Source organism: Lathamus discolor, chromosome 6 (genome assembly GCF_037157495.1).
Source record: "Lathamus discolor isolate bLatDis1 chromosome 6, bLatDis1.hap1, whole genome shotgun sequence".
NCBI classification, from domain to species: Eukaryota; Metazoa; Chordata; class Aves; order Psittaciformes; family Psittacidae; genus Lathamus; species Lathamus discolor.
The window spans coordinates 47354371-47366587 of record NC_088889.1 but is presented as its reverse complement, the minus strand read 5'-3'; the positions used below and the strand labels follow the sequence as shown (position 1 = coordinate 47366587).

General features: G+C 33.2%; 1 protein-coding gene across 1 annotated transcript in view; it reads right to left on the bottom strand.

Moving 5' to 3' along the window:
* The window catches only part of RYR3 (ryanodine receptor 3), a 184503-nt gene that overhangs the window by 33053 nt on the left and 139233 nt on the right, over nucleotides 1-12217 (bottom strand). The window contains exons 72-77 of the mRNA XM_065685792.1: nucleotides 9674-9694; nucleotides 7819-7833; nucleotides 4673-4843; nucleotides 4153-4212; nucleotides 3055-3186; nucleotides 2130-2242 (exon numbers count right to left, since the gene is read on the bottom strand). Coding sequence (XP_065541864.1) covers nucleotides 2130-2242; nucleotides 3055-3186; nucleotides 4153-4212; nucleotides 4673-4843; nucleotides 7819-7833; nucleotides 9674-9694 — 512 coding nt within the window. The remainder of the gene's footprint in view (nucleotides 1-2129; nucleotides 2243-3054; nucleotides 3187-4152; nucleotides 4213-4672; nucleotides 4844-7818; nucleotides 7834-9673; nucleotides 9695-12217) is intronic.

Sequence of the window (12217 nt, the reverse complement as noted above, 5' to 3'; positions counted from 1 at the left end):
ATTCCAAAAACTGACCAATCAGAATCCCTTCTGAAAATTGTACAAATTCATGTTTTATGATAACATCAAATCATGGCTGGGAAGGAATAAGTGTGTGCATAAGCAAGAGGCTCTCCACAAGTTACATTACCATTAAATTGAGTATAAGCCTGTCATACTGAGTTTTTTCATGTACTTTTTCCAGCCAAACACGTTGAAAGGTGCTCAGGAAGAAATTGCTAATTTTGTGTCTGAAGAAAAGCATATAGGTTTTCATTGAAGAAAGGCACAAGTTAAATTCAACAGTCAGAAAGAATATAATTTGTAAACTGTATGAAAAATTGCCATGTACAACTTTGCTGTATCTATGTGCATATACAGAAGACAGACAGTAAGACAAATATTTACAAATTAGTTTCCTTAAAACATCAAACATACATACATACATCCATCTCAGAGAAAACATCACATAAGACACTTTTTGAAAGCCACGAACATCAATTAAACACAGAACACTAGTATTTCCTAACTTAACTGATTTTTGTTTTCTTGAAAAATAAAAATCTTTTTAAATATAATTGTTTAATTTGTATCTTCAGGCACTTCTAGAAAAGGAAGTACTGAGAAAAATTACTTTCACTTCTAGCATAAATATTCTACCATTTAACAAAGACCTGTACATCAATAAACATTTTAATTTCTGAAGTATCATCATGGAATTACTAAAATATGGTACATATAAGGATAAATTTTGAAGAAAATTAAAGTATGAAATCAACATTAAATTATACTGAGAGCCAACTAAATCTCCAGAAATCTTCAAATTTCCAATAGAAAGCTGCAACTAAAACGAGGAAAAATTAAACTCTGGTTCAAAGGGATTTATATAGCTCCTAGAATTAATCATACCCCACTTGAAATCATCTCTCTAGGGTTCAGAGATGTCTTAACACCACAATCAATTTAAATGATGGAGACAGAGGTGCATAATAGTGACAGCCTTATTTTCCTGTCAGAACCCTATGATTAATCTAGAAGAAAATGTGTGTCTATAAACTAGTGAATTTTAAAACTTTGCTCTGCACCTATCAACTGAGTGATATACCTAGAAGTTTCTGCTCATTGCTGGGGGGTTGGACTAAATGACCTTTAAAAGTTCCTTCTGACCCAGACCACTTTGATTTTACAATTCTAAGTCTTGCCTGCAACGCCACAGTTAATTGGCTAAAACAGTTTCTAAAACTGTTTTTTTGTCTTGTGCAAACCTAATATTCTTCCTGTATGTTAGTGGCACAGTTAGAGACCTTAAGCCAACGTGAAGCATGTAGACTGGCATTTAAAAATGCAATGCAGTTCTTCGGTTAAATACTTTACAAACAATCTTTGAACAAATATATTAAACATGAAAGGTGGAAAAAATGCAGAAGGTGAGAAGCAGACTTAAAAGATGTACTTAGGGCGTGTCTGAATAAAAAGCAGAGTTGTTGAGAAAGAACAAGGTAATGACCCCAATGCCTCATGGTCTTAATACTCTGTTTAGAGCAGGAGACAGAACCAAGCACAGGATGCACTTTATCTCAGACTTTGTGGTATTTACATGCAACTGCAGTAAGAAGTAGAGCAAAACACAAGTACAAAATATCATTCTGCACTGCTCTGCACCACTAGCCACTCTAATGCATGTAACATTCAGTAGCAGTAGCTAAAAATTGTCTCAGACAATGAAGCATTCATGCCATAGGAGAGGAATAGCCATATGAAGTTTAAAAAAGAAAAAATAATACAAACACAGGAAAATAACGAGTAAAACCAGCAAGCAGAGTAAAAAGGGGACAGTAACAGCAACGTCTTAACAATTTACACAGATAACTTGGGGAACTATACAGAGTAACAGCTGACAAAAATGAAGCATTTTGGTTTTGAAGCAATGTAATTCCTATGGTCTTTTCCCCATCTGGTTATTTGTTAGGAGACAAGTATTTTGTTACTGCAAGGAATTAGCTGACAGCCAACTCTTTAGTCTGTTAAACAAAATCACAGTCAACAAACTTGCATGTATACACACAAGAAACACAAGTAATATTTGCACTCAGAAATGTAAAGAAGTTACAAAAAAAACACCAAACCAAAACCACCTTTATGCTATTTACCTTGGCAGGTTGTATAATGGTGCCATTCGGAAACATGCAACAACAGCCCTTTTGCGTTGCTTTGACAGGAGTTTGTGCCAAACAGCTTTCTTTGATCTCAGTGGTTGTTCAACCTATGGAAAAATATATTCTAGCACATATAGTGGAAACTCTTCAACATTTATTCAAAATTTTCTGTTAACTAGTGGTTAATGTAGTTAGCAAATTAGAAAATGTTACAAACGCTCCCCATCATCTGAAAAAATAGTGTTCATGTGTAAGAAAAAATACTGGAGGCCTTATGTACAGTACCTCTCAGTTTATACATAAAAGCTCAAGATGTCAGAGTATCTCATGTGGGACTCCTTGGTAAAGCTCCAGAATGGTTATTTTGTCTGTTTCTAACTATGCATATTCAATTTTTTATATGAGTGAATTTCTATGCCATAGCACTTGTGAATGAGGTGGGTTAACTTTATTTTGGAAGAGTACAAATACCTTTTCGTAATTAAACTGCATCATTTCAATAGACAGGCAACCTATTCAAAAGCTGCTACAGCATCGTCAAGTGCAGATGCAGGAGACAGGCTAAACCCAGAAACAGAAAGTACACTTGCAAACATATTTTCCTAAAATTACAGAGTTTTCAGCTACTGAATGGTGATGATTTGTATACTATGCTTTTTATGGCTGTTCACAAAGTCAGAGGCAAATATATACTGAATTTTCCCTGAAGCTAAATTGAAGCACAACAGATTATGTTAAAAACTGCATATATGCATCTGTATGTGTGTGTGCAAGTCTGCATGCATGCATAAAAATAATTTTTATCTGGAAACTTTAATAATGATACTCACTGAAGTCAAAATAATCTCTAGAAGGTAAAAAAAAAAAAAAAAAAAAAGTTACTTTAAAACCAACACAGTACAGACATTTGACTTTTTACCTGTTCCAGGTGATACAAAGCAGCAGATATCCTCTGCACACGTTCCACATTTCTCTCAGGGTCAGTAGGTTCATCACTCTTCAGAATGTCTTTGTATAAATTTAACTGCCATTTCACAGCTGGATCATCAGACTAAAAAATCAACATATTTTGTACATAAGCTGCTGAATGAATATACTGCATTTGACCACCACCACTGTTATTCTCATAGTATAATAAAGAATGCTGCAGATACTCCCACTTCATGTGTTCCCCTTTAGTCAAAATTAATATCAGCTAGCTGCTCAGGAAAATGGCATTAGACTCTAATTTAGTACTGGGATTGAATTTAACTCCTTGCTGAACTTCTGTACTAACAGGTGGAAAGCTGTTTGATGGAATCTACAAAAGACAACTGGAATTTCAGTAGGTGAAGTTACAGCCAAAGGTTTAGGTTTTTTTGCAAGACACAAATAGAAAAAACACAGTAGAATTACTTACTGTGTCCAATTTAAATTTATGTAAGTACAGACTTACAGCAACCAGACAGTCATCTCCCATGACAGATGAGTTACTCATATTATGTTCAAAGACTGTAGGCAATGCTCTAAATTATTTACTATTTACAGAATGCTGAGGACTCCATTTGGATATCACCTTTGACAGTGTATTCAGCATATAAATAGTAGGAACATAAATGATCTTGAAAAAAAATCTGAAGATGACACAAGTGTTTCTTATCATAGTTACTTTAAAATGTACCTATTCTTAGAAATAGTATTTAAGCATTACTGAAAGTTAAGTTCAAGAAGAGAAGCTGAAACACTGTAGTTTTAATTTTATTTTCTTCTCAGATCAAGTTGATTCTAAGTAATTATAGCTTTAAAACTATCAATATCTCAATTTTTTATGCTTGTTCCACCCTACAAGAATTCCTGAAATTTGAAAATAGCACCCAAAGCTACAAATAAACCTATTATACTTACAGAAAAAAATGGGGGGGAAAGGGCAATTCTTTTTAAAAATTACTTTTACATTTCATGATAAACAAAACAATTGTGACTTCTGTGTTCTAAAAGTATACACCAGCATCTTCAAGACAGATTTTTTTTACATTACCTTTTCCTGCAAATGTAAGTTGTTACGTAAATGTTCTTTGACTTCATCATCAGTGTCCCTCTGTAGAAAAGTAAAATATTTCTGAATTCAGATTATGACTTATAAGACCACATACAACCTAGAGCAGCTCTCATTTTCACACTGAACCTCAAACTCTCTTCTTTTCCAAGTGCACTAAAGGTTAACAGAAGAGTGTGGGACAAAGGCCTTTTTTAATTTTGACCACTAAACAAGGATTAAACTTTGAAGAGAGAATTAAAGCTAACTAATGCTATTTCAGTATTTGATCCAAATGAAATTGCACATGTAAAAATGTACATTATATACAAATGGAAAATGACATGGAAATGATGACAGCTGTCTGCACTTTTTCCTGTGAAAGCGCAATTAGCAGCTGTAATTGCTTACAGCACATTGATACGTTCAGTTATATTGACTACTTAGATATCTCTGCCTCAAAGTTCAGTTTATAAAGTACTGCTTATTTTGCATTAAAAACTTCAAGAAAGTATACACTTACATGACTGTATCTAGTCTTAGCCAAAGAGATGAGTTCTTGATCTCCAGGAGTACACATGTTCAAACCAATGGGAAGCATCTTTTTAAGTGCAGCTACAATCAAGGATGTTTGTATGGAGTACAAATCCCCTCTGCGTTTTGATTTCTTTCTCTCTTGATCTTGTCCTCCAGACTACAATTAAAAAAATAGAAAAGTAAATGACTGCAATTCTTAAACTTTTCTAACATGCTCTTCCCCTAATGGTCCAAGGAAACTATGTTCATGTACAACTGATGAAAAATGCTGCATTAGAGGAAGGGTGTACAGTCTTATGCAGGAAATGTAAAGGAATACTTTTGGTGTGTGCCAGTGCAGAAATTGTAACAACTAATATTTTAATAGCGGTACCATCCTTGAGTGTGCATTCAGACATATGAATCTATGTTTTCTGGATGTTGCCTCTCAAATCAGAAACAACCCTGAAGTTAAAAGCTGAGTCAGTCTCAGGGGACACTATTAGTTCTCCATGTTGCAGAGCAAAATTCAGGATGTTTAATTTTTATTAGAAACTTACATAGTTATCCAGGGTTTGAATGAATGAATATTGTCTGATTTATCTCAACTGAAAAATACCAGCATCTAAAAGACTTATTCAATGCAATAAAATGCCAATCTTATTGCATTTAATGAATTAGTGCCTTTGGGAAAAGCCTTGCCCATTAGCTTTGGTTAATATAATCAAGTCTGGGATGAAAAATTAAGTCTTTTGCATCTTTGGAGATCATAAGAAATAGGAAAAGGAAAACGAGACAGAGAAGTAAACAGCACAACAGAATAACATCTGCCCTATCATCTTACAAGAGACACTGTATAACAATATTTCACACACTTTTTCATTTATGAGACAGCAGATCAAAACCTTTAGAATAGACCCATACATTTAATGAACATATGAAAAATAACAACAACATAAAAGTAGCCCAGTTCTGAATTCTGTATCTAGATTAAACTCCTACTACACTCAAGAAGAGTTTTGCCTAAGATAAGATTTCAGGACTAGGCCTCCAGACTTATACAACACTACAAAACAGCAAATGCTTGCATTTAACCCTCCACATCCTTTTCCCTCTGTCAATAAGGTTTTACTGACTACTGCTTTTATAATACATTGTGTAGTTTGACATATGGATACAGCAGAATCCACTGCAATTCATTATTTACCAATTACTACCACACGATTATCACAGTAATCACTGGAAGAAAAAAAGGCAGCAATATGTATTGTACTCAGTGGTAAATTTTGGCAAATTCAGTTTTCTAGATGGTGAAGCTCTGCGAATGTAGCTGGTGTTGAGCATTTTGCAGGTCAGAGGGAACACACAATGGATGTGGCTTCCTTTCCTAAGGAACTAACAATTGCAAGAGGGTACTCCTCAAAGCTTTGCTTTTGGAAGTGCCTTAGAAGTAGCAGTGATGTAATGACTATAATAATGATATTATTTGTACTCTACATTGACAACAGACAAACAAATCCCACAATGTATCACTGTATTCCAGTGGCGTCACTGTGCATCTTAAATAAGGAAGACCAAATATATAATTGATATATTAAAAAAAAAAAAAAAAAAAGAAAAAAAGAAAAAAGGAGAGATACTGTTTACTTTTTTCTGCATCTTCATGGTTTTAGGCTTGAGGACATTTTACACATCCAATTTTATTTTAATTTGAGATTAATAACAAGGTATGAACAGGATAGGTAAACCTTAAAACCTGAATAGTTTTAAAATCTAAAAGAACCATTCTGCCTTTGCCATCAAATTCTTCTACCTGTGAATTCACAAGTCCTGCTGATAAATATATAAGTAGAGTCACAGACAGAAGCCTAAATGGCAACCAAATTATGTCCCTTGCAGTTCTAATAAGCAACTATAGGAGTAAATGCAATAACTTGATTTCATTAAAGTGGATAGATTTTGCCTAAATAATTAACTGTGCTAAAAGGACCTCAACAGGAAGAATGAGATAATCTGGTTGTCTAACAGCACATAATGATCTTACTTGTTTGAGGATCTAAATACACAAACGGACATTTCTTAAACTTATACAGAAAAATAATTACAGAATCTCCAGTAGATTTGTAATAAATAAAAATACAATCATAAACAAAGTCTTTATTAAAAAAATAAATCAGCTAAAACTAGTTAATATGATGGAATTAGTATTTCTAGTACTCCAAGCCCTCCTTAAACCTTCAATTCTCTGAGATTATCCAGACGGCATTTGTTAAATCCTACTCTATATAACTGGGAAAATTTGACAATAGCAAAGTATGAAATCAGATCTATTAGATTAATACAACTGCTCACTTTTTAACTTATTCCTCCAATGTAATTCATTAAAAATTCTTCACAGCACCTTGGGAGCTGCTCCACACACAGGGTGAAGGGAAAGATGAAAGGATTTTACACTCCATTTTGCTTCACCAGTGAAGAACATACCATAGGTTGCAAAGTACTCATCTATATCAGAAGTTCATATTAAAAGAAGATAATATGAATGATACAAACGAAGGTGAACTGTGGTTCACTGGGGACAAAGCAAGCTTTGAATAAAAGAAACATTAAAGAAACAAGAATTGTTCAAAGGCTTTGTCACACCTTGCATCTTTAGTAAAGACTATTTTAATTTTGTAAAAAGGTGGGATTTGAACTCCGTATCTTATTTAAACTTATTGGTTCTAATAAAATCTTTATTCATTTACTGACAGAGTGCAGGTTTTAATGCATTTCTCTCACATACTTTTCATGAATATCAGAAGCCAAATACACATTTCTGATGACTCTACTTAGGTACTGCTTTTACAACTGCTTTAATATATTAGCAAAAAAAATCAGAATGCAGAAAGACAGCAGAGGCAGAATATGCACCTAAAATAATTATAAAAGGCAACTTTACAACATTTGCACGTTAAGCAACATGTGAGAGTGCAAAAGGGAATTTCATCTGCTCTGGTCAAATACTGCCCCTTTAACTTGCAGAAAATTTATAGGAGGTGGAACCTGGGCTTTCACTTTGTGACGCCACTGCTATGATCAATGGAAAGAATGCTTGGAGCCTGATCATCTCTAAATCTAAAACAAAGACACATCATGCACTTTGACCTGTACCTTTACTTGCATGGCCTGTATGAAAGAAAAATAAAGGGAAAAAATCATAAGTAAAAGAGATGAAAAGATGAAAATTTTACAAGTTAGTAATAAACTGACTCAGCTTTACTACGATAATTAAAACATTATAAGTTTTAGCTATAATAATAGCCTGTAAATGTATAATCAAATGAGATCTTCGTGAAAAAAATTATTCAGCTTAATCCTTATTAAATGATTGAACTTATGAATTTATCTATTGCTATTCAGCACTACTATTTGTTGCTTCAGCTCACAAGGAAGTACATCTAATAAGTAAGCACATCAATATGATTAATTACTGCATTTTTTCCCAAGATCATTAAAAAGAGAAAGGTGTCTGGAACTCTGGATAGTCCAATAATAAAAGTATTCACATTTTCAAGAAAAATAGCTATTTCTACCTCTTTTCCCCACCAAAATATGGTTGCGAAAAATTATGTTTAGAAATGGAAAACAAACTATCACTGTGAAGATGCATTTCATTTATGGAAGTATTTTCCCATTGCATAGCTCATTACTATTTTGAAGACAGCCTGAGAGAAAACTTAAGCTCCTATCTCTCAGCAGTACCTGTTCTGAGACCACTATATACTCAACTGTAACTTACTCTTATACCTACACAGTTTTTATTCCTGTTTATGATGTTAATACCACAAATACACTTAAATAAACATGCATTCCATAGTCAATATTATCATTGTGTCAGGCAATCTTAAGAAGATAAACTGCTACTTGTAGGAATCCTTGACCAGGCATGGGAAAATACAATAGAAAACTGTTGGTTAAAAATAAACATTAGAAAAAAAACCCACCGAAACCCACCAAAAAAACAGAAACGCAAGAACCTCCACTTCTCTGATAGGTCTAACAGTAACTTTGTTTTCTTTTTATGCTCGAATTAGCCTCAAAATGTTGAAGCCAAGATATTATTAAAATATCTTTTTATATTCTACTATATTTATATCACATAGTGAAGAAAACCAGCTACAAGAAACACTGAAAGACTAATCATCAAATTAAGTGTTTAGCATCTTAGAATCTTCAATACCTTATTCAGACAAATAACAAATTTTAATTAAAAATTTCAATTGAGTGAAATATGCAAATGCTGCACAGACATGGCTCAGCTTATATGCACCAAAGATAAGTAAAGACGATACGTTAATATATTTCATTTACTGTGATGGCCATAAAAGTAAGCCACTCATGATTTACAATAGTGTATCTAAAGGAAACATATTGTATGCCATAGAAATAGTCTCAACGAAGAGATCTAAAACTCTTGCAGAAAATACTAACATGAAATGCTCTAATTATCATATATTTGCAAATAATATGTATTACATATTGCAAATGGGCACATGCCACAATGTAGTTTTGTAATACAACTTGGATCTTATGTCTGCCTCAAACTTCTATAATAGGTCTATCCAAATGCTTTTAAAAAACAGATTAAGAAAAAAACTAAGAATGAGAGCCAGTCAAATAAGCTTCAGTAGGCTATGCAAATTTTTAGCAACTGAGTTATATATCCAGCCACACATTCTTTTAGATGCAAAAGTTACTCAGGAAAAATTGCCCACATACGTATTAGACATTTATTATGTACATGTGAATGTACGCGCTTAGTCTTTTATATCACTTAACTGTAAACTACAATAAGACAACATTGAATCTTGATAAAAATACTATTTTACCAACAAACCTATGAAAAGTTCACAAATAACAGATTAGTGGAGTTGAATACGTTTAAATTCTCCATTTCAACACTCCTATTACAAATCTGTTATTTCAGTGCAAACTGTTACCAGTCTCTCTCAGTTCTCTAACTTACCATTCCCCTCCGAGCAATCTGCTGCCATTTTTTCAGAAAAGAAAAATTAAAAACTTGCTCAGCTGTTAATACATTTATTTGAGAAAATATTAACAATGGTAATACTGTATAATCCAAATACAATGGGTAAGTTATCAATTTACTGAATGTAATGATGAATCGTTTGTTACCACTGCTGTTAGTTACTGATAAATAACAAAATCCTTCATCCTCTGCACGTTTTTTTTTTTCTGGATATGGCATGTGAAGATACAGAACATGGTATATCACACCTTACATACTTGTGCTATCAGAGTACTTAGCATCTTAGGAAAAACGCTCTGTTGGAAGACAGACAGTTGTCTAAAGCAGCCCAAGATCAGGATGGGGCCTTACCCCTTTAAGAGACCTCAGACTGTTCTGCCTCGGGCCAACTGTTAATAGGCAATGTTCATATTCACAGTTATCTACACAGTCTCATGCTGGATAAATATTGGATATGATTACTTCCAAAAAAAGTAATGCTAGTATAGAGGAAGTGGTGATAAAGAGAAAAGTGCTAATTATTCTGTTAGCATAGTACTTCCTGAGCTGAATCTTAATATTAAAGCAAGAAATTATAAAAACAATATTCCCTGATATAATGCCCTCTACTGATTATTCTCTGCAGATATAAATATCAAACCTTGTAAAAAACACTGAAATTCAGTTACATAGGAAATTCCTTTTTTATTCCAAACCATGCAGTCTTTTAAAAATACTATTCAGATCTAAATATATGCTTTAATGAATGTGCTAGGTTTAGGGCATTTACATTATACATTATGAAATGTCATCAATTTCCTGCGTAGAAATCATATACAGAAAACCAACACAAAACTTCTAAAAGATGCCTCACGTATTGTATCACGAAATTTAATTCATCATGAAACAAATGCCTATCTAAATGATCAGCTGTTTTGCAATCACTCCTGCAGATATGGTAATATATTAATAAAATAGTCATGAAAAATACATTAAAAAAACTTTTATTTCTTCCTATATTAGCAATAACCATGCACAGTGCCCTTAAACACGATGTTTTTATTAATAAGCTTACAAAATTTATATGCATATAAAAAATATAAACTTTATACATAATGTTATGTAATGTATATCCAAATGAAGGAAAGTACATTTACATATGCATCTACTTCCATGTTATATACAAATACACTATGAATACTTTTATAAATGTATCTTTATATTTAAATATGCACAACAGGAGTTTGAAAATGAAATCTCAAACCCAAACTCTTTCAAAGTTGGGGCATATAGATTCTTGATGTTAAATTCCTGTGATGTTATAATAATTGGAGCAGTATGAAGGATACCTATGCTTCATTTTGTAAAGACTTGTTTCGTCATTCCCGTCATTCCAGACTGACTATGACACTAGCAGTTTACATCATATTATCCCTTTATCAACACTGCAGTGAGACACAATTTTGATTAAGATGAATCACCTGATTCTAACCTACCATGCTTGAAATAAACAGTACACCTAACTTTTTCCTCCTCAGGCCAATTCTAATGTATAAAAGTTGAAGTATATGTAATTAAATGTATGTGTAGCGATTGCCATATGATAAAAGTACAGAACTACGTGATAGACTGTTATAGTGCCAGTGATCAGCAAACAGCCTGGACTGTGCCCACTACGCATCTCACTAATGAGGATTGTGCAAACATTTCAATTCTATCACACAATTTCAGGGAGGTGCATCTTGAAAACAAAAAAAAAAACACATTAAAAATTTCCTTTTCTTCAAATATGGAATTCTATATATAGTCTGAACTGCTGTTCAGTACCAGCCAGGAACTAATTATAAGCAGAAAATCTGTTAATTTTTTGCTTGTAAACTTTCCAATATCAGGGTTTGGCTTAACCATATTTCAGAACTAAAAAAAAAATAACAGAAATTAAGCAAATGCTTTTTAAGAGAATTAAGAAATATAATAGCATATTTTCTGTGACTCTGTTGTCTAAAGCTGGACTTACAGTAGCTAGGTTACAATCATAACTCAGTGAAATACAAAAAGCGTAAACCCCACCACTTCCCTGGAACACTTTCAAAATAGGATTACACCAAACACATTACAAATATGAATAAAACAAAGGGTTCTTTGCTATATTCACCAACACTTGGAATTAGGCTTCATCTGGCTTTAGCTGAGTAAGGCAGTCTTCCTCAGCTAATGTCAGTGACATTTTTTACCTTGATAACATGCATTTTCTCTATTATACAGGTAACAAATGTACTTCCCAGACATCACGTCAGCACCTTGTCATTTTGAAAATGAGCAAAAAGGAAATTAATGTGGTCATTAATACGAAGCAAGAGAAACAGTGCACGTGTGGCACACTATATTTATGAATAAAGAGGCATATGCAAAGACAGCATTCCTCTGTCAGTGTTGACAGAACAATACTGACTGATGTTGACAAGAAAAAGATTAGGCCACCAATTTTTCTTCACTAGCTTTTATAAAAGAGTTTACCTTTATCTTTTTTTAAATCAACAC